General features: G+C 48.0%; 1 protein-coding gene across 2 annotated transcripts in view; it reads left to right on the forward strand.

Moving 5' to 3' along the window:
• Positions 1 to 22,238, forward strand: part of Plcg2 (phospholipase C gamma 2) — a 140,933-nt gene that overhangs the window by 95,289 nt on the left and 23,406 nt on the right. For both annotated transcript variants that reach the window (XM_027410778.2, XM_035442708.1), the window contains 12 exons: positions 59 to 234; positions 326 to 526; positions 2,142 to 2,261; positions 4,958 to 5,138; positions 7,093 to 7,164; positions 9,950 to 10,059; positions 13,273 to 13,369; positions 14,616 to 14,682; positions 16,365 to 16,522; positions 18,038 to 18,140; positions 19,839 to 20,048; positions 21,534 to 21,679. In XM_027410778.2, coding sequence (XP_027266579.1) covers positions 59 to 234; positions 326 to 526; positions 2,142 to 2,261; positions 4,958 to 5,138; positions 7,093 to 7,164; positions 9,950 to 10,059; positions 13,273 to 13,369; positions 14,616 to 14,682; positions 16,365 to 16,522; positions 18,038 to 18,140; positions 19,839 to 20,048; positions 21,534 to 21,679 — 1,641 coding nt within the window. The remainder of the gene's footprint in view (positions 1 to 58; positions 235 to 325; positions 527 to 2,141; positions 2,262 to 4,957; positions 5,139 to 7,092; positions 7,165 to 9,949; positions 10,060 to 13,272; positions 13,370 to 14,615; positions 14,683 to 16,364; positions 16,523 to 18,037; positions 18,141 to 19,838; positions 20,049 to 21,533; positions 21,680 to 22,238) is intronic.

Consider the following 22,238-nt stretch of genomic DNA (forward strand, 5'->3'; position numbering starts at 1 on the left):
CCTGGAAACGGATATGAATAGAGAATTGTCACAAGCCCCTTGACTCCTTGTGCTTCAGGACACAACCCCCACGGAGCTGCATTTTGGGGAGAAATGGTTCCATAAGAAAGTGGAGAGGAGGACCAGTGCAGAGAAACTGCTGCAAGAGTACTGTGCTGAGACAGGGGCCAAGGACGGCACCTTCCTGGTTCGGGAGAGCGAGACCTTCCCCAATGACTACACACTCTCCTTCTGGTAAGGCCCTCTCCTCTGAGGCTGGTGGGTGGGAGGTGGTGTGGTCAGGTCCAGCCTGGCTCTGATGACATCCCTGTCCTATTCCTAACAGGCGGTCTGGTCGGGTGCAGCACTGTCGAATCCGGTCCACCATGGAGGGTGGAGTCATGAAGTACTACCTGACAGACAACCTTACATTCAACAGCATCTACGCCCTTATCCAGCACTACCGTGAGGCACACCTACGCTGTGCAGAGTTCGAGCTGCGGCTCACCGACCCAGTGCCCAACCCCAACCCACATGAGTCCAAGCCGTAGGTTCTAGGATTGGGTGGGAGGTAGATAACCACATGGATCACACCCACCAGGTGTCTGTATGGGGTTCTCATTCCCAGAAGCTCATTCACTTTGGCCCTATGGGACATTAGAATTCCTGGGGACCACCATGTGACCTTTTCCTACCAGCCAGATTTTTGTCACCTCTTTCTTTCTTCTCTCTCTTGCTTGCTCTTTAAAATATTTATTTTATTCATGGGTATGTGTGTGTAGGGTTATGTGTGTGTATGTATGTTTACTTATGTGTATGTGTGTGGGTTTATTTAAGTGTATGTGTGTGTAAGTCTGTGTGGGTATGTGCAGGTGCTCATGGAGGCCAGCAGAGGGAGTTGGATCCCTTGGAGCTAGAGTTATACACAGTTGTGAGCTGTCTGACATGGATCCTGGGAACGGGACTCAGGTCTTCTGCAAGAGTAGTGTACACTCTTTTTTTTCTCAAGACAGAGTTTCTCTGTGTAGCTTTGGAGCCTGTCCTGGCACTCGCTCTGTAGACCAGGCTGGCCTTGAACTCACAGAGATCCTCCTGCTTCTGCCTCCCAAGTGCTGGGATTGAAGGCGTGTGCCACCACCGCCCAGCTTTTTGTTTTTCCAGCCCCCGCTTGCTTTTTTTTTTTTCTCCCCTCTATAGCTTCTTTCCCCTTCCTTCTCTTTCAGCACCCTGAGGTTTGGGGCTCTGATTTCAAGGCTGGTTTGGGTCTTCTGTGTTTGTGTTTGTAAAGGCTCCTTCCTGTGATCAAAGGAAGCCAAATAGCCATCACAAGGGTGTGTTCTTTTGATGTCTTTATCCACTAAGGAACATTGTAGGCCATGCCTGGCACAGAGGCCAACACATTCCAGAAATACCAGGATAATCTTTAAGAGGTGGCTGCTAACATTTTTGTTTTGGAGGAAGCTGGATAATTTATAGTGACATATTATTATTATTATTATTATTATTATTATTATTATTATTATTTCCCATTTTCATACCAGTTGCTGTTCTAAACTTGTCATCTTGTAGCTTTAGTAACTAAAGTCTTTTGAGCCTTCTCTGTGTTCCCTGCCCCTAAATGACCTGAGGCACATTGTAGCTCTGCCAGCCTGTAGCTCTGGGGCTGGGCAGGTGGGCAGAGATGAGGGCACTTGCCCTCCTGAGTTTCATGTAGACTTCCTCATGCTCCTGGGGTCTGCCTTTCTTCTAGACATGTTGACTCAGTCCCAAAATCTCAGCTGGGTGGGAGCCTGAGCTGCAGGCAGATCACAAGTTCTATACCAGCTGGGGTTATGCAGCACGTCTGAAAAAAGCTTAGCAAGGTCCTGCCTCAAAAATGAAAAACAAAACATAAAGCTGAGTCTGTAGCTCAGTGGGAGAGTGCTTGCCTGGCATGCATTTGACCTTAGATTAATCCCCAGTGCTGCAATAAAATAAAATAAAATAAAATTTCAATAGGAATTGCTGTCTTTGGCGGTGCATGTTGTCGGGGAAGTCCCAGTGTAATTTCTACGGCTGTTTCCTTGGTTAGCCCCAGGTGCCCCTGCGTGCTGGTATTTTGTCTCCTGCTGGTTCTCAGTCTGGAGGGTTCTCACCAGCTTGTTTTCCTGTTCTGGACGCAGGTGGTACTATGACAGGCTGAGCAGGGGGGAAGCAGAGGACATGTTGATGCGGATTCCCCGAGATGGAGCCTTCCTCATTCGGAAGCGCGAAGGGACCGACTCCTATGCCATCACCTTCAGGTAGGTGCCATCTGCTTCAGGAGGGCAGGCACTGTTGTGCATGTGGAGGTAAGTGCTCCCCAGAGGAGGCACAGGCAGGACAGGTGTGGGGCCCTAGGAAGGGAGTTTGGCGTGGAGACAGAGCCACATCTCCATGCCCTTGACCCCATTGTCAATGGCGAGGACAACAATAACAGAAGTGTGTGTGTGTCCTGAGTATTAGGCACAGTCTCTCTCTCCCCCCCACCCCATGGTCATTCTGTTCTAACTTCTGTATTAACTTCTACTAACGCTGGGATTTAGGGGTCGTGACTACCATCTTTGTTTTCCTTCTCTTAAGAAATTTTATTATTATTATTGTGTGTGGGCATACATGTTCCATAGTGTCATGTGGGGTCAGAGAACAATTATGTGGAGTTGGTTCTCAGTTCCACTTTCCCTGGGTTCTGGGGATTGAACTCGGGTCATCAGGCTTGCATGCCAGGTGTTTTGCCTGCTCCGCCATCACACTCGCCCATCATTCTTATTTCCTACAGCAGGAAATGAGGCACAGTGAGGGTCAGTGACTTGTTAAAGTATGTGAAGGTGGGGGCTAGGAACTAAGCCTAGACAGGCCAGATCTGGGCTCCCGCACAACAGTATCTACTCCTTCAGATGGGCTAGATTTCACCCCAGCACCACACTCCTTCTCTCCACAAGGGTTGGTATTGGGACCCTGCTCATCAAGTGTTCCCTCCCTCACTCCAGGTCTTTTCGGTGTTTGGCTGATGACAGTAGCTTATATATCTGTATAACTATTTCTCAGACCCTGGCTGGTCTGTGGACTCAATTATTCTAAGTAAGGAAATAGAAGTCCAGTGACTTGTCAAGCACCACACAGCTTTGGAGATGGCTGAGTCAGTCCACTTCCACAGCCTGTGCCGTTCCTTCTGGGATCCGCTGGGAGCCAGATGTGGAGGCCTTTGGCTCAGCCTGCCTGATGTGAATGACTGACTCTGAAGTTCATATTTGGGGGTGGCAGTCGTAATTCTGGGTGCATGGATGGTAGCTTCCAGATGTGCACAGATGCCATGGGGTGTCCAGTTTGCTGCTGTCCCTCGACAACCCTCTTTCAACAGCTTGCTTAATTATTTATTTATTGTTTGAGATAGGGTGTCTCTACATAGCCCTGGCTGGCCTGGAGCTCACAGAGATCTGCCTGCCTCTATCTGCCTCTGAATGCAGGGATCAAAGGTGTGTGCCACCACATCTTTTCGATACCAGCTATTCTGACCCATGAGAGGTAATGGTTCATGGTGGCTTTGATTTCCATTTTATCACTTACCTAGTGGCCATTTACATGTTTTTTGACCAATGTCTATTTAGAAACTCTGCCCATTTCTATCATGTGTCTTTTTTTTGTTATTGAGTTGCTCAAGTTCCTTAGATATCTGAGCCTGAACAAATTGCCATCACATGTTCAGTTTGCAAACACTCTCTACAGTTCTGTTCTGTTTGTGACCTCTTCGTGGAATTGGTGTGTGTCCTGGGCTGTACAGATGTGTCTTGGTTTGATGCAATCATGTTTGTCTGTATTTGCTTTTGAACTCTCAGTGATCTGCCTGCCTTTGCTGGCTTTAAAGTCACATGTTAGCAAACTCAGCTACTGTAGGATAATTCCAAGTCAGGGAGTGCCACGTAGGTGACTTTGGTCTTTTGCTTAACTTGCTGTTCAAGGTCAATGCTACAGAAATGAAATCATCATATGATATTTATCATATTTGTAGTGTGGTATTTGTGCATACATTTTGGCTCATGTATGCATGGGTAGTGACAACCTTGGGGTAACTAATGTGCTTATTGCCTTAGAGTTCTGTCATTTCTACATGGGGAAGGCTCTTGCTCTTTAAATTTATTTCTATTTGTTTGTTTATTTATTTCTATGTGTGTTTTGCCTGCATGCATATCTGTATATCATGTGTGCCTAGTGCCCTTGGAGACCAGAAGAGGGAATCAGATCCCCTGGAACTGGTGTTAATAGACAGTTGTGAGCTGCCTTGTATGTGCTGGGAACTGAACCCAGAACCTCTGGAAGATCAGGATCTCCCCAGTCCAGATACTTCTGGTTGTAAAGTTAGGATCAAACTCAAATTTTCTTGCTCTTCTGAATTAGTAAGACTGAAGAATCCATTGTCTGTCCTGCTTTGGATCTTTTCTGCCTCTTGTTTCAAACAGATGAAAAGGAAAACATACCTTTTTTTTGGAAAAAAAAAGAGTCATTGTAACACTGGCTACTGAAGACAAGATTCAAGGACTTGGGGACTGATTGGGGTTTTAGAGCAAGGATCAGAAATCAGTTTGTGGAGCAAATACTTTAGGTTTCACAGGCTCCCTGGACCCTGTTGCAGCTATATGAGAGAAAATGACCACAGAATAGATACAAATGGACAGTGGACATGTTTCCATAAAACTTTATTAAAAAATACACAGGGAGCCATGTTTAGTTTGTGGGTCACAGCATGGCACCTTAATCAAGTTAAAAGAAGAGCTGGGTGTTGGTTATCATGTATGGATTCTTCCAGATCTGAACTGAAAAGCCCTCACCCATAGGAGGACTGAATTCTGCTTATTTCAGTCCCACCAGGGTGAATAACAAGGTTGTGGCTGATTGCTTACACAGTGAGTGTGTAGCTGCTGGCATCCTTGGTTGTTAATCTTCTGTGGTCCTCCCCCTTAAGGGCCAGGGGCAAGGTGAAACACTGTCGCATCAACCGGGATGGTCGGCACTTTGTGCTGGGGACCTCTGCCTACTTTGAGAGCCTGGTGGAGCTTGTCAGCTACTATGAGAAGCACGCGCTCTATCGCAAGATGAGGCTGCGCTATCCTGTGACCCCCGAGCTCCTGGAGCGATATAATATGGTAGGTCGACTCCCTTGGGATTGAGTTAGTCATTGCACAGACTAAATTGCATATATACAACACACACACACACACACACACACACACACACACACACACACTGTGTGTGTGTGCCTGGTATAGGATGTCATGAGGATGCCAAGTTGGCCACAGCATATAAAGACTCTGTCCTTATGCTACCTATGGTCACAGCCATCACAGCCAGTGTCAGATGGTGATACCTGCTAAAGAGAAAAGGCTGGGAAGGCCCAGGAGTGTATGAAGAGATGGGGCAGTAGCCATTTTCAAAGCTTCTGGGAAGATCTTCCTGAGAAGGAGTGAGCCATGTAGACATCTGGAGGAGAAAGGACAGTAGATATAAAAGTCTTGGGGTGGGAGGCAGACGTGAAATGAGCTCACCTGGAGTAACGACAAATGAGAATGGGGGCTGAGAGGTGGGTTCATGTAGGGTCCGGTGGGCCATTGTGAGGCTCTGGTCTTGCAGCATTCTGAATGCAGGAGAGGCCTGACATGGTCTCCATATTATCTCACTTCTTGTGGGAAGGATCCCTTGATTTCTTGAGAAGAGATTGACTCTGAGGACCGGTTAGTATCACCTGTCAACTTGATACAACCTAGAATCAGCAGGAGGAAAGTCTTAGTGAGAAACTTTCTAGGTCAGGTTGGCCTGTGCGCATGTCTATGGGGGACTGTCCTGATTGTTAATTGATATAGGAGGGCCCAGTCCATTGTGGGTGGCACCCTTCCCTACACAGTGAGTCCAGAACAGCATGAGGGAGGAGAAAGTTGGCTGAGTTCAAATAATCAAGGATATATGTGTTTATTTTCTCTTGACTGTGGATCAGATGTTTTGAGTCCCTGCCTTGACTTCCTCATGATGCTGGGCTGTCAACTTAGAATTACAAGTCAAGCAAACCCTTTCTCCTCTAAGTTGTCTTTGGTCAGGATATTTTTTAATCACAGCAACATAAATAAATCTAGGACATAAGATATAAGACTCTGTGTCCCAACCCTGTGCTTGGGAGTGTGTATAAAGTCTAGTTGGGTGCTAGAGGAGAGAACACATTGTGCCAGAGTGAGGTATTTTGGTTAGCATGGGGGCATACAGACCTTGGCAGCAAGAGGAGACACTATACTACAGTGGTGGACAGGGGAGTGGTTAGGGGAGGCACTCTAACAGGACAAAAGTGTGATGAGGAAAGGGTGGCAGCTGTGGCTCTGGATAGAGTGAGGATAGAGATGCTGGGGAGGAGTCAGGGCAGGAGAGGGGCCTACACAGCTGCTGCTGGCAAGCATTTGCATACCTCTCCAGGAAAAAGCCTCACTTATATGTTTGCCAATTCCCCTGGTGTAAAATTTTTGAACTGCGAATGTGCTGTCCTTGCACATGGTGTCAAGAGAAGATCCTGACACCCTGGGGGACATGGAAGGGTGTCTCAACTTCAAGGCTGTTTCCAAATTTGGGGGAACTTTTTATTGATTTATTTAAATTAGAAACAAGCTTGTTTTACATGTCAATCCCAGTTCTCTTTCCCTCCCCTCCTCCCCTGCCCCCCACCAGTCCTCATCCCATCCCATCCCCTTTCTCCTCTCCAGGGAGGGTGAGGCCTTCCATGGGGGATCTTCAAACTCTGCCATATCATTTGGAGCAGGGCCTAGGTCCTCCTCAGGGGAACTTCTTTGAACCTTCTTGCTTTCTCTACCTCTTGAGCCACAGAAAATTCTGTGGGGTTCCAACTCTTCTTTTTCCTAAAGAACAGGATGCCCTGAAGGAACCTGCAGCCTGACTGTGGACGTGGGCCATTCCAGGAGCATAGGATGACATGATTCCTGTTTGGGTGATCTTGGCAACTGAACCCAGGGCCTTGCATATGCCAGGCAAGGGCTTCTTCCACCAAGCCACACTCCCCATGCCCTTTCCACTTACTTTTCTTTGCTTTTTTTTTTCTTTCAGGAAAGAGACATCAACTCTCTCTATGACGTCAGCAGGATGTATGTGGATCCAAGTGAAATCAACCCTTCTATGGTATAGCACCAGTCCTACCCACCAGACTGAGAGGGAGTCCCTGCCCCACCGCTGGTCTCCATGGCAGTTAGAACAGGGAGTATTCTGGAACATCTGCACATAACTAACTAAAATTTCTTTTGAGACATGATGATGGGCAGCATGCCATGTGGTTTCATGGAGGTTAATAGAATTTCATCCAAATGCAACTGTGCTTTGCTAGGATCCCGAGATTCCGTGAACCACCTTTGGGCCAAACAGCTTCTAATTAAAAATCTTCCAAAATTTTTTTCCTGCTTGCTAACTGAGCCTGAGGTGTTTATGAATTATATCTGGTTCGCTGACCTCCTTGCAAGGCAAATGCTATCTCGGATTCCCACCCTGCCTCCTCCTTTTAGCTTCATGTTGGTAAAGGTGGATTTTGCTTTTTGCCCCCAGCCCCTCCTTGCTTTGGTTCTGTCTCACATTTAGTGGGGGAAGAACTATAGCGAATTTTCTGTTCAGTACACGATTAGGGTGCAGCTTTCGCTGGTGGGCTCTGCTGAGACCCGAGATTGAGTTCCTTTCCTTTTTTAAAAAGAAAATTCTAATCCTTGGTGGAAGCAAACTTAGAGCGAGAAATGAAGGCTTCAGAAGTGATGTGCAGAGGTTGGCTAGTAGCAGCAGATATTCAGAGGGAAAGCTGTGCTATGATGAGACAGACACCGATCGCCCAGCTGTGTAGCTGTTGGACATTTCTCCAGCACCCAGAGAGGAATGTTGAGCTGGCTTCCACCTTCCTTACAGGGTGATGGACTTAGTTATGCTGAAGGACCTGCATCTCTTTCGTTTTAAACATTGTTTCATAAATCAGGGTCTACCTTCTCAAAGGAACTTCAGGCATATGATATGGGAGAGCGGGGGCTGTAAGAATGATGTCACAACCCTCACTTCCCAGCCCTGCACTGGAGATGGAACCCAAGGCCTCCTGTATGCTAGCTAGGCAGGTGATTTATCACCGAGGTACATTTCCAGTGGCTCCCCAACCTCTTAACTTTTTCTTTGGAGACAGGGTCTAAATCAGTTGTCGAGGTTGACCTGGGTAAGTTCCCAGAACTGGAAGGATAACATTCAAGATAGCATGTAATAACATGTAAGGCACATTGAAGACAAGTGTCCGATGTGGTTCTAAGTGCTTAACCTTGGTTGGCTCCTCACGCCAACTCTGCAAAGCTGGTACCACTTTGGTACCCATTTTATAGGTGAGGGAATTGAGGTTATTCAGTTACTACTGAGGTGACTGCAGGCAGCTGGATCTCTTGGCCTGCTCTCTTGGCCATGTGGATTTGCCTGGTTCCTGTGTGGTCATGTAGTGGCTAGCTAGCTCATTTCTCTATAGTTCCTGAGGTGCTTTCTTGCTGTCCCAGGAAAGCAGTCTTTCTCTAGTGCCATTCAGTAGCATCTCTCTCTGCCACGGCGGTGCCTCCCTGTCACCATGAGCCTGGCTCTGGCCCTCATACCCAGAACACCCAGGGGCAGGAGAGCAGGCGTAGTCTAGTCAGTATCCAGTTGGAGTTCTCCATGGCAGAGCTCCAAGAAGCTGCATGGCCCTTTATGGAATCTGGTGGAAGATGGCAACACCTCGAAGTCATTGAGCTAGTTCTGAGTTGGTTGGCTGTGGACAGGTCCTTCATCTCTCTGTGCCCCAGCTTTCTCATCTGTAAAATGGGCATGATAGCAGCACCCCCCCCATTGGGGTGGTTGTGATAATTAACGGAGCCACTGTAAGGACATTAGGACAGCACTCCATGATGGCAGATGCCTAAGAAATGCAGGGTGGAACCATTTTACCACCACATGAATTGTTTCATTGAATTTTCCCAGGAACCCTGTGAAATAGATAAAACTTTAATTGCCATTTCAGATGGGGAATTGGAGGTTTAGCAGGCTCCAGCTTACATAGACAGGAATGGGAAGAGCGACATTTACAGCTTCCATGTCTGATCAGGATCTAGTATCCTAGAAGCAATTTTTCCTAAGTCCTGTCTCCTCTAGTGGGGAGGAGAGGTCCTTAGCCAAGGATCTAAGCAGACTTGGTCATTTTAGAGAGTTCCTCGTTAGTATTTTCTTGCTGTGAGGGAATTCATTTTTTCACGTTTACTATTGCCAAGTAGCAGGCATCAAGAAAAGTCCTCGAAAATTTTTCGCTCCACATAAATTCTATCTTTCTTGCTCCTGCTGATACTGATTCCAGCTTTTGTTGTTGTTTTGTTGGGGAGGGGCGGGGTGTGTTGACACAGAGTCTCACTGTGTAGTTCAAGCAAGTCTTGAACTTGTGATCCTCCTGCCTCAGCCACCCAAGAACTGGAGCTTTGTGTAGGCACTGTTCAGCATCTCAGCTACTCCTGAAAACTGAATACTGTGTAGATGGCTGACTAGGGAACACTGGCCTAAGTAGAAATAGTGACCAGGTTGCCAGCATGTCTAGGATATAGTGTCTGAACTCCTAGGAAAGTCATTGGGTACAGTAGCTCTTTGGGGACTTCTGAGGTGGTGGGTGTGGCTTAATCTAAGAGGTTGTGTTGAGAAATTAGCAATGTTGTGCCTTGCTCATGGACCCCTTCTTGTTAGGCTCGCCTATCCCACTTTTTGGTAGACGTTGTGCAACTTTGGTTCCTATGCAATACTAACTCTTGCCAGAAGATGGCTCTGTAACCTTGGCCTCCAACATCTCTGGCTTCCTAATGTGAATTTAATGGTACCGGTTCTGCTTCGCGAATCTACTCCTGTCACCCAAGTGCCCTTTTTCTTCCTGTTTTTCCCAAAGCCTCAGAGGACTGTGAAAGCACTCTATGACTACAAAGCCAAGCGCAGCGATGAGTTGACCTTCTGCCGTGGCGCCCTTATCCACAACGTCTCCAAGGAGCCAGGGGGATGGTAAGTCTAGTGGGGAAGGGGTTCTTGGAGGTGAACTTGGCTGGTCTCCTCTGGTGGTGACTTTAAGGTGCTGGGCGGAGCTCTGAGATCTTTGACCTGTTGCGCTTAGTACCTGGGATGGTGTTTCTGTGCAAAGGTCCTTTGGAAAAATAGTCAAAAGAACACTGTGACACTGGCCAGGGCATCACAAAATACTACAACCCATATCACTATAAACTCACTGTATTGTTGCAATTGCAGCCACTGTTTGCAGAGGTCTTTTTAGCTATATTGCCTAATCCAATCTTCCTGACAGTCCTGTGGGGTGAAGACTGTGATGGGTCCCATTTTTCAGACATAGCTATTGAGACTTCCCAGGGTGGTGTAGTTACTGTTCAGGTTCCAGTGTTACCATGACCTGTATGTGATTTTAAAAAAGAAAACTAAAAAGTTTATGTGTATGTATGTGTGCCTGCTTGTCTGTATGTGCACCATGTATGTGCAGGTATTCAAATAGTCCAGCACAGAGCATCAACACCCCTGCAAATGGAGTTACAGATGGTTCTGAGCTACTATGTGGGTGCTGGGAACTGAACCTGGGTCCTCTGCAAGAGTAGCAAGTGCTTTTTAGCCACTGAGTCATCTCTCCTGCCTCTCAAATTCATTTTAAAATCAGGAGACTATTATCAGACTTTTTTTGGACCACCAGCCCCCAAATAATGAGACATACTGTTAATTATGAAAGCTTGGCCTTTAGCTTGGGCTTGTTCACAACTAACTCTTATAACTTAAATTAACCAGTTTCTATTAATCTAATGTTCTGCCACATGGCTTGTTACCTCTCCTTCCCATTGTATGTCTGACTTCCTTAGTGTCTCATTGGCATCTCCCGAGTGCCTAGATTCATCCCCCTGAGTTTCTCTCTCTTCTCGAAAGTCTTGCCTATTCTCTCCTGCATAGCTATTGGCTGTTCATTTCTTTATTAAATCCATCAGGTGTCTTAGGCACATGGAGCAAAGCATAGACACATCTCCATGTAGTGTAAACAAATATCCTACAACCAGACCCTCTTAACTTCAAACCAGCTCATACCTGGCTCCCCAGCATCAAAGGCATATAATAGCAGGCAAGGAGCTGCTTCCCTTAGTCTTTCTGCTGATGACTCTGTCCACACAGAGCCAGCTTGCCCACAGTGGTGCCCTCTGACCTCTTCTCCTGTGCAGGAGCTTCTCAGTGCTAAAGACTCTCCCCTCTGAGTGGAACAGCTGGAAACACTGTCTCAACTATAGATGCTTCTTCACCATCTTTTGTCCCTGGATCTAGGGAGTCCCCCGGAACAGTTGGTGCCCAGGGGAGGGAGTATGTGTAAACCTAGGTGGGAACTCCCATATCACCCTGTTTTTCAGCATGTGGGTGGCTCTGTCATGTCACATGCCTTCCCTGGTGTGAACTTCCCTAAAATTCCCAGGCTTTTGTCTGGGATAAATTAAGAGACAGGGTAAAGTCGCCTGGCAAGGGACTGTGGGTAAATGCCAACTGCCACTCATTTCTCTTTTTGATGGCAAGAGGGCCACCTAGTTGACTGCTGTATCAGAGCCTCCCAAACCAATTGGGGGAACAAATGATTTTTGTTTAGGCAGAGGCATTTTTGATCGTGAAAGCAGTGTGGTTATTAAGTGGATAACAGTTATAAAGTTCTTGGTCCTAGGACCCCAAGCAGCCCAAGCCTCACATAGTCTGCAGAAAGGATGGTGGTGCAGAGGGTGCATGCAGAAAGGGCTAGCATTTGGCAGCCACTACATGCCACACAGCCTTACTCTGCTTGTTCAGGCTGAAGTCATAAATTAAGTGCTTCCTGCTACTGTAGTGTACGGATCTGGTTACAGTGAGGAAGATCTCAGGCAGTAGGGAAGACAGATGCATGGTTCTACATTAGGTGTGAGGTGTGTCTGCTCAGACAGTGGCAGGCACAGGTGTCAGAGAAGCATAGAAGAACCTACTAGGCTCCCTAATAGGCTTGGTTATCAGGTTAGTAGCCTGCTTATCAGGCCTGGTAGCTGGGCCCTTTGGAGTAAATGTCAGTTTTGGCTCATAGAGAGCCCCTGGCCTCAGACTTAGCTGGGCTGTGATGCCAGGCTATGGAGGCAGGAGCTTGTTGGATCTGGAGAGCTGTTCTGTGGTGTGGCTAGAGGTACTTTTGAAATAAGCCTTCTGTCTGTAGAAAGTGGCCCAGTGGGTGGCCTGATTGAAAGAAGGAGGCCCTGTATCAGGTGGGGTGGGGTAGACTTTTGGCATGTGCTTGTTGGGCAGTGCTTGGCAGGGGACTGGGCAGAGTGATGCAGAAATTGGGACTGGCTCCAAGTTGTTGTGGGTGAAAGTCTCCGTGACGAGCTGGGAGTGTGGAGGTGCCCAGTGTGGTAGTCACAGCACATCCACAGACGGATCGATCTCATCATGCCTCTGGCACTGTGAGGAGGGAGTGGGTGTGCCATTTTAGTTGAGAACACTATTTATCTTGTGGTGCTGGGCATGGGACCCAGGGCCAGTACTCCATTGCTGAGTGCCACTCCAGCCTCTCATTGGCAGATTCTAGGCAGGTGTATGTCCAATACTGAGCTGAGAGCTGAGCCTAAGAATGAGCACTGTCATACCACAGCTGTGTGCTGGATGCTGTTCAAAGCTTTTGGCTTATGGTGACCTGGGAAGTCCCAATAAAATCTGAGGCGGCTCCAGTATTACCCTATTTTACAGATGAGGAGCCCACAGCACAGAACACTGGGATTTCTTTTTAAAAAGTATTTATTCTATCACTTTTAAAATATGGGTAAATTTATGTGTCTGTGTGGGCATGTGCCGAAGAGTGCAGTGCCCACGAAGGCCAGAAGAAGGCAGAAGATCTTCTGGAGCGGAGTTACAGCTGCCTGGTACGGATGCTGAGCCATCTCTCCGGCCCCAGGCAGGGAGGATTTCATTGCAGGCCATTTGGCCCCAGAACTGTCTCACAGCCTTCCCACAAATGGGTGGGGAGCTCTCCGAGAGGGTCTCAACCCCTGTTAAAGCTTTGACTTTACACAGTGATGCCAATACCAGAGTCTAGTTAGGAGGAATAAGTTTTCAGTCATCCGACCGTAAGTGTTTTTAAAAGGCGTGTACTCCCTTTGAAATGCTATCATCACAGAGCACAACAGCTCTCTCTGAGCCGGCTCAGCCCATGGTGTCTCTGCTTCTCTGCAGGTGGAAAGGGGACTACGGGACCCGGATCCAGCAGTACTTCCCGTCCAACTATGTTGAGGATATCTCAGCAGGTGATGCTGAGGAGATGGAGAAGCAGGTGTGTCTCCATCATCTCTTGCTGAGGCTTTTGGAAGAGTCCCTTGAGCTGTCTCAGGGTGGGGTGGGGGAGACTTTTGGCATGTGCTTGTTGGGCAGCACTTGGCAGGGGACTGAGCAGAGTGATGCAGAAATTGGGACTGGCCCCAAGTTGTTGTGGGTGAAAGTCTCCGTGACGAGCTGGTTGTGTTTTAATCTGACGGTCTTGGGCTGAAAAGCACAGGAGAATTCCCACTGGAGTGGAAGTGGCCAGACGGGGAATTTGTCCTCTGCTCAAAGCAATGTGCAAATGAAACACGTTCAGTTTAGGGAGCCAGACATGCAGAACGTGCTTGGCATGAGGAAGGAACAGTGCCTTGCTGGAAGGTGAGACAGGGCCTTCTGGTGACTTTGTAAGCCAGGCTTCGCTACCTAGCCTCCTTTTATCATAATGCTCTCAGTGGAAGGAAGTGGCCCCCTGACTTTGTCAGCCTGCCCCTGTGTGCAATGTGGACACGCACTCCTTTAGAGCCCATACTGTTTATTTCCTAAGGGTGGCAATCTGGAAGGGCTTCCTGGAGGAGGTAACGTCTGAGAATTAAAAGTGAATCTGGGGTCCTCAGCAGGAGATGCACACAGGGAGGCACAGCCTAAGCCAGAATGTGGTGATGGGAAGGCACTTGTTTCCAGGATGCTTGGGCTGGGACATGGAGAGGACCCTCACTGCATCTGCATGTCATCACAAGCCTGGCGGAGCAGGTTGGGGCAGTACAGCCATGGCAGCAGCTTCCCATCTTAGCTAGACCCCAGGATGCTTCAAGTGTGCAACAGGGAGCTGGGCTGAGAAGGTTGGCCAGGGCTTGGAAAGCCTCAGACACCAGATGGTAGACCACAGCTGTTGTTTTCCAGAGGACATGGGGAGCCACAGAAGGCTCTTGAGATAGAGGAGTAGCAGGCCAAATGGTCTCATTTCAAATGTATATCAGTTAAGGGCTCTGCCATGGGGTTTGAAATTGGTTCTAGAATTCACAAGGTGTGATTTTGTGGGTTGGAAAATGCGACGCAGAGACTGTGGCTGCCTACACACTGCTGGGTCCCCATCGTCTCTGTGCTTTGGTATTAGTGCCCTCCCTGTGGACGTTGTAATGAATATGCATTTTAAGCAACTCCACAGGTAGCGGTGGCACTAAATGGCATGTTCTAGAAACGGGTTGTTGTTTTATTATTCTGTTTATGACTACTGAGAGTTGGGTCTGGTTTCTTCACAGATTATTGAAGACAATCCCCTTGGGTCTCTCTGCAGAGGCATATTGGACCTTAATACCTATAATGTTGGTATGTACACGTTTTCTTAGCCTGATTCCAGTCTAAATCTACCTACCCCATCCCGCCAAGCCTGACTTCAGGACTAACCCAAGCAGGGAGGTGGCTGGCACTAGTCCAGTGCTTCCAGACTTAGGTGACAAGCTGGCTAAAGCCAAATGCATGGGAACCGGTGGGTCCCTGTTGGTGAGGCTGGCTGCTACCATCTGCTAACACAGGACTGTCTGGCCCCTAAGAACACTGATGACTTAGCTGTTGTCATCATGTCAACATCTGCTTTTCAGAGAGCTGAGTTGTTTGCTGGTCAGGCTGTGGTGGATCCTGAGGTTGGGAGCCCTGGCCTCTAAGCTCCTAAGGCTGAGTGCCTGTCTCTTTTCTTTGGACCTGCAAGAAACCTGTTCTGCCCTCAGCATGTGTGCCTCCAGGGATGTGACAGTGTGTTCTTTGTGGAGATAAGCCATGATTTACATACAGCAGCTTCCCATGTCCAGGGCCTGCCCACATTTAAGTGTATATTGCAGCTTCTATGATTGCTGCTTCCTGTTTGCAGCTGCAAGTAGGCAAGGGACATGGTCCAGGCATAAAGCCCAAGCTCCCGTCTTGGATGAACTCCAAGTCCCCACAGCTCACTGATTCTTGAGCTGGGTCCCTTCTTTCCTGGGGAGACCCGAGCATGGTCCCCTTGGATTCCCATGGTAGCAACCCTGGGATCCTCCTTTCTGTACAGCCAGCACTTTCTTTCTGCCTTTATTTTCTTCTCCATTTCCCTGTCTTGTGACTGCAGTAGGGAAGGCTTTTGTTCCAGATGAGAAAATGGGTAAGTCCCTGGCAAGTTCCCAGATGTGTCAGGACTGGTGAACTCTATTCTCACCTTCGTAGCTGATGCCCTGTGTTGCCCCCTGCCCTATCTTGTCCTGTTAGAAGACATGAGGCTGTCTTCAGCAGTAGGGACTTGTCATCAGGCTAGATGTGCTTTTCAGCTCTGCCAGTGTGACTTCCCAAATGTTACTGTCTCTCGAGCTTCAGTTTCTCGAGCCCTCTGTAAGATGAGTGTAGCAAGTCTTATGTCCCCATGTCCCCACGAGGTTTGCTAAAGGCTAAAAACCACACAGTGTAGTCATCTGCCAGGGATGTCACCTCATAGACCAAAAAGTTTAGCCACCAGTACTGGGCAGATCAGGGTAACCTTAATGTTCCTCTCTATAATGACTGTCTTTGCTTGTCAACTCCCAGCTACGTTGGTGTGCACCAGCTAGTGGCCACACCATTCCCTATTTTCCTCCATCCTCATATGGCTGCCTCCTCTGTCTGGGTCTCCACTGCTTCCCCTCTCCTTTCTCTTCTAGGGATGTTGTTCCTTGGATTTAAGGTTTGTCCTAGTTCCAGCACATCTTACCTTGAGATAGTTGGTTCATCAACGAAAATCCCATTACTGAATAAGTTTACACTGACAGAGACAGAGGCCTGACATATGTTTTTGGAGGATACAACTCAGTCCAATGCTTACCTTTAGCAATAACTTGTGAAAAATGTTCAGACACTGCCTGCTGGAAGGTAGGGGTCCCCATCCTTGTGTACTGTGATGGTAGCCGTGGCAGTTCTAGTGGGGTCACTAGAGAAGAGGACAGTGTGAGGTGTGGTCTCTGTGGCCATCTATTTGGTCCATCAGGACTTTCATTAATCTCTGTCTACAGTGAAGGCCCCCCAGGGGAAAAACCAGAAAGCATTCGTCTTCATCCTGGAGCCTAAGAAGCAGGGGGACCCTCCTGTGGAGTTTGCGACCGACCGTGTGGAGGAGCTGTTTGAGTGGTTTCAGAGCATCCGGGAGATCACTTGGAAGATTGACACCAAGGTGGGCCCAAGCACACTGGGGACCAGGGTGCCTGTCCGTCACAGCCTTTGCTACTGTGCTGAGGCCAGGCACAGGTTCAGAGGCCATTGTTGTGTTTCAAAGAGACCCTGGATTCTAAACTCTGGTGCTGGCTACAAGAGAAGATTTGGTGGCATCATCGCTAATCGGGTGGCCAGTGATGACAGTGATGACATGGGGCAGGCAGGGTTAAAGCGGGGACTTTGGGTCAGGCCAGCTGCTTACAAATCTGGTCTTGACATTGGCTGTGTAGCTCGGAGTTGGAGGTAATTCTGTCTCTTGGGACGTATGGATCACTCTATACAATATCCCTAAAGCAGTCAGCATAGGATGCTGGAAGCCGGTGACCTCCCAGGTGCTGATGGTCTTATAAAAAGCGTTCTCTCAGGCACTGCCTTTGCCAACAACAGGTTGCTAGAGTCTGGAGCTGTGTGAGAGGGTAGCTCTGTGTAGGAAAAGGAGAAGTTACTCCTTACCTGATGGCATTGTACGGTGGGTGTGTGGAGAGGACTCCTCCCTCGCCCTAGTCCATGTGCTTGGGCTGGGCCCGAGGAGACAGCCCTCTGCACTGAGCTGTGCTGGGTTAGCTGGAGGCAAGGAGGAGGCTGCATATAGAAGTGGGCATAGAGGGCTCTGTGGGGCCCACTATGATAATGTGGCTTTAAGGGAGGGGCTACAACAGGAGGCAGAGAGCATCATGTGATGGCAAAAGTTCCCTCTTCTGCTATCTGGGTCTCCACCTACTTCAGACTGGTCTTGAACTTCAACTTCTCCTGCCTCACCCAACCACATGCTGGGACTAAAGCCATGCTCCCCTGCTGTGGCTCCCCATCTACTGTTTAATTTATTATCGTGTGTGTATGTGTGTGTGCATGTGTATATGTGTGCATATATGTGTGAGCATGTGTGTATGTGCACAAATGTGTGTGCATGTGTGTGAGCGTGTGTGCATGTGTGTATGCATGTGTGTGTGTGTTTACAGGTGTGAATGCATAATGTGTCTGCATGTGTGTGTATACAGGTGTGAATGCTGGTGTATGAGTGTGGAAGCCGGTGTTGGATGTCATCCTCTATTTCTCTGTCACTTATTCCTTTGAGGCAGGGTTTCTTCCTCAATCTGGAACTTAGTTTTTTAGGGATCAGGCTGGCAACAGAAAGACCTAGCAATCCTCCTGCCTCTTCCCCAAAACAGTGTTGGGGTAGAGTTGTGAATGGCTACACCTGGCTTTTTACATGGGTGCTGGAATCTGAACTCAGGTTGTTATGGTTGCAGAGTGAGCTGTATTAACCACTGGGCCATCTCTCCAGCCCATACCTATGTACTTTTAAGAGCATTGGCAGGACTGTTCTAGACTGCAAGCCCTAGATGGGAACAACATGGTGGAGAATCTTGAGAGGATAGAGGAAGGTGGGCTGTCTGGGAGAGCTGGCCAGGTGAGCCGGGAGCATGCGTGGGTGGATGCCACCTCCGTGCTCTATCGCTGCCCATTTCCACAGGAGAACAACATGAAGTACTGGGAGAGGAACCAGTCCATCGCCATCGAGCTTTCTGACTTGGTTGTCTACTGCAAGCCAACCAGCAAAACCAAGGACCATTTGGGTAAGTCTCCTGAGACCCAGCTGGGGTGAGCTGTTGTTTGCTGCGAGGCTGGTGCTGTTGGGATAGCATGGGGAGCATTCACTTTGCTTCCTAAAGGATCCAGGCAGAAGCCCCTTTGGTTTCCTCATAACTACAACATTGGAAGTTCTCAACGAAACAAAATTACAATCTGCCTAAAAGGAAAGGTTGCAGGAAAATCAGGTTTCTTTTGATTGCCTAAGATCCTCTTTGTAGTTGTGGACACTGCCAAAGTGCAAGTGATACCAGTTAAGGTGTGATTGTCACAGCCCTTAAGTATCTTTGTGTATGTGTTTTTGTTGGGTTGTTCTTACTTTTATGTTGCTGTGATAAAACACCATGACCAAGGCAACTTATTATAGAACAAAGACTTTATTTGAGCTTAGGGTTCTAGGTTCTAGAAAGATAAAGAGAGATAGAGAGAGAGGGAGGAAGGGAGGGAGAGTGGGAGGGAGGGAGAGAGAGAGAACCAGGAATGGCAGGAGGCTTTGAAACCTCAAACCTGCCCCTTAGTAACACACTTCCAAAACCTCCCCTAACAGTGCCATCGACTGGGGACTAAGTGTTCAAATTCATGGGGGACATTCTCATTCAAATCTCCACAGCATGTGCCCTAGTCTCATTCCCACTGCTGTGATAAAGTACCTGGTCATGTCATATCCACAGTTAAGCATAGAGAGAGAATAAGCTAATCCATGCCTAGTATGCAGCTAGCTTTCTCACTGTTCACACAGTCCAGAGCCTCACACCAGGGAATGGTGCTGCCTACTTTCAGGCTGAGTCTACTCATATCAGATACGGCAGTCCAGACCATTCCCCACAGGTACACCAACAAGCTAGCCTGATCTAGACAGCTTCCTGCTGAGACTTTCTCCTCAGGCGATTCCAGTTGACAATTAAAACTACCCATCATGGCCAGTGTTTGCATGTGTGCAGGTGTAGTGTGTGTGGAGTCCAGAGGCCAGTCTTGGCTGTCATTCCTCACCTGTTCCTCTTCTCTTCTCTTCTCTTCTCTTCTCTTCTCTTCTCTTCTCTTCTCTTCTCTTCTCTTTTCTTCTCTTCTTTTCTCTTTTCCTCTTCTCTTTTCCTTCCCTCCTTCCTTCTTTCTTCCTTCTTTCTTCTTTCTTTCTTTCTTTCTTTCTTTCTTTCTTTCTTTCTTTCTTTTTTGAGATAGCCTCCGTCACTGGGCTTGGAATCAGCAAGCAGGCTAGGTTGACTGACCAGTGACCTCTGCAGATCCTCCTTCTGCAAGCACCACATACTGGGATTGCAAGTACACATGCCATGCCTGGCTTTTTTCCATAACTTGTGGGCTCAAACTCAAGACCTGCCTACATAGTTGGCACTCTACTGTGTGTGCCATCTTCCTATCCATTCAGTGTCTTTTCAAGAGAGTCCTGGTTTCCTTTTGTTACTTGGACCTTTGTCATTGCACCCAGAAGCAAGGGTGACCTTCTTCTCTGTCTTAGTCAATGTTCTATTGCTGTGAAGAGACACTATGGCCATGGCAGCTCTTATAAAGGAAAGCATTTAACTGGGGCTTGTTTACAGATTCAGAGGTTAGTCCAGTGTCATCATGGCCACACCTACTCCAACAAGGCCACACCCACGAATAGTGCCTCTTTCTGGAGACCAAGCATGGGGGCCATGCTTATTCAAACCACCACATCCTCTCTACAGAAAACCCTGACTTCCGAGAAATCCGCTCCTTTGTGGAGACGAAGGCGGACAGCATTGTGCGGCAGAAGCCCATTGATCTATTGCGGTACAATCAGAAGGGCCTCACACGTGTCTACCCTAAGGGACAGAGAGTTGACTCTTCAAACTATGACCCCTTCCGCCTGTGGCTGTGTGGCTCCCAGATGGTGGCGCTCAATTTCCAGACTGCAGGTAAAGGACGATGGTAGACAGCCTGTCCAGACCAGGAGGTGGCCCTGTCATAGCCTGTGAAATCAGCCGGGCAGCTGGTGGGATGTGGTGTTTCTGAACAAGTGACTGGGTTGACCCGTCAAGGCTGAACTTGAACACTGGTTAGTGAAAAGCCCCTGAGCTGAGTGGACACCTGGCAGAAGCAGGCTCCATGCTCATGAGTGACAGAAGTGTTGTCATTCTAGCCTAGGAAGGAAACACAACAACTTCTTTAACTAGCAAATGTAGGAGTGGCTTGCAGCCTCAGACGTGGCTGGATCCAGGAGTCCTGTGTCTGTCTTACCTCTCCTCTGTGTGTGGTGCTTTCTTTCTGAGAACTTCAGGCTCACACATATTCTCTCTCTAGAAACTTACATAGTAGGGAAAACCCATGCACACAAATTTTTGGACTTTGTTCTTTGCATCCTGAGGATTCTTTTATAGCTACTTGGATACCATGGAAGGGAGCTGAAGTTTATTTAACAACTGTCCCCAACCCGGACATCTGTAAGTCAGGTCCCATCCCTGTCTACCACACACTCCACTGCCTCCTGGGCCCTCCCATGAGCCTTCTTCCCAAGTGTAGGTGTAGACATCTCTTACTCATGGGGCAGTACCCAGGAAGCTTCCATTCTGATAAACGGCCCTGAGGATGTTCACTGAGCACCTGTGTCCTGTGGCGTTTGTCCAGTTCCTCCTCTAGATTGGGTGGAAGCATGGACACTGTCCTCTGGTGTAACTTCGCTCCTGTAATTTATGAAGCTCTTTCAATCTTTGCCCACTGGGTGAAAACTGATGTTAAATTATAGTTACAGTTTCTGGTCAAGGTGTTGCTCTTTGAGTAACACTCACCCTTTCCCCTCACCAACTCAAGGGATGTTTGCATTGGCTTTCCTGCAAGGTGTTGGGTCCTCGTGCCCATTGTATCTCACAAAGCTGGCTCTTTGTTTATGTCTCTGAATATCTGCCTGTTATTTGAACTGAGATGATTGACCCTTAAAACAAATTTATTATTGTGTGTGTATGTGTGGGCGTGTATGCCATGGCACACGTGACAGTCAGAGGACAACGTTATAGAATCTCTTCCTCCATTTTTATGTGGCCATCAGCCTTGCGTGGCCAGCACTTTTATCTGCTTGCTGAGCTACCTTACCCTTGAACTCTAATGATTCACCTTGAAGTGTTTTCTAAGTGCTGGGGGTGGAACTTGGGGTTTGTATGTGCCAAGCAAATGTTCTACCCCTGATCAACACCCTTTTTAGTAGATTCTAATTTATTAATGTTTACAAGGTTGTTTCCTGATATGGGGTTCCTTTTAAATGCCTTCTATATTTCCTTGGAGTCAGATGTCTTTTTTTGAACAGTTGCTCCAAATCATCATGGGAAGGTCATGTAACCTGTGCCCATGAGCACCTGGAAGCTGGTGTTCCCTGGCTGCCCCATAGCTGCCCTGTGTTCTCCTTTCAGACAAGTACATGCAGATGAACCATGCACTGTTTTCACTCAATGGGCGGACAGGCTATGTCCTACAGCCTGAGAGCATGCGGTCTGAGAAGTATGACCCGATGCCACCAGAGTCCCAGAGGAAGATCCTGATGACACTCACTGTCAAGGTAGAGTGGTCAGGTGGGCGGGTCTCCTTGGACACTGGTGGTACTCCTGGCTCTGTTAAGCCACTACCATCTTGACAGCACTTCAGGCTTATGTGGTTGACCCAGGAACATTCTGGGATGACCCTCTTTAAACCCTTCCTGTCACTTGCCCTGTCTGGGTGTGAGGTGTGCATCTGGGGTTTCTGTGAGGTCAGTTCATCTCCCCTTTGCCTTAGAGACATCAGAGCTCTCTTAATTTAATCCAGACCTTAGCATTTGGGGAAGATACGAGAGACAGTTTGGAAGATCCAGGAAGCTTAGGTGAGATGGGCTGGGGAATGTAGCTTTTTTTTTTTTTTTTTTTTTTTTTTTTTTTGGAGTGCTTGTCTAACATGCCTGAAGCTCTGGGGGCACCAGGGAGACAGAAGCAGGAGGACTGCTATGAGGGTGAAGCCAGCCTTGTCCACATAGCTGGCTTAGGATAAATGAGACCTCATTTTAGAAATGTAAAAAGTAAAGGTTTTGTAAGGACCCTTAATGAAGGGTCCGTTATAAACACACCACCCTACTGTCCCCATCT

This window comes from Cricetulus griseus, chromosome 3 (genome assembly GCF_003668045.3).
Source record: "Cricetulus griseus strain 17A/GY chromosome 3, alternate assembly CriGri-PICRH-1.0, whole genome shotgun sequence".
Lineage (NCBI taxonomy): Eukaryota > Metazoa > Chordata > Mammalia > Rodentia > Cricetidae > Cricetulus > Cricetulus griseus.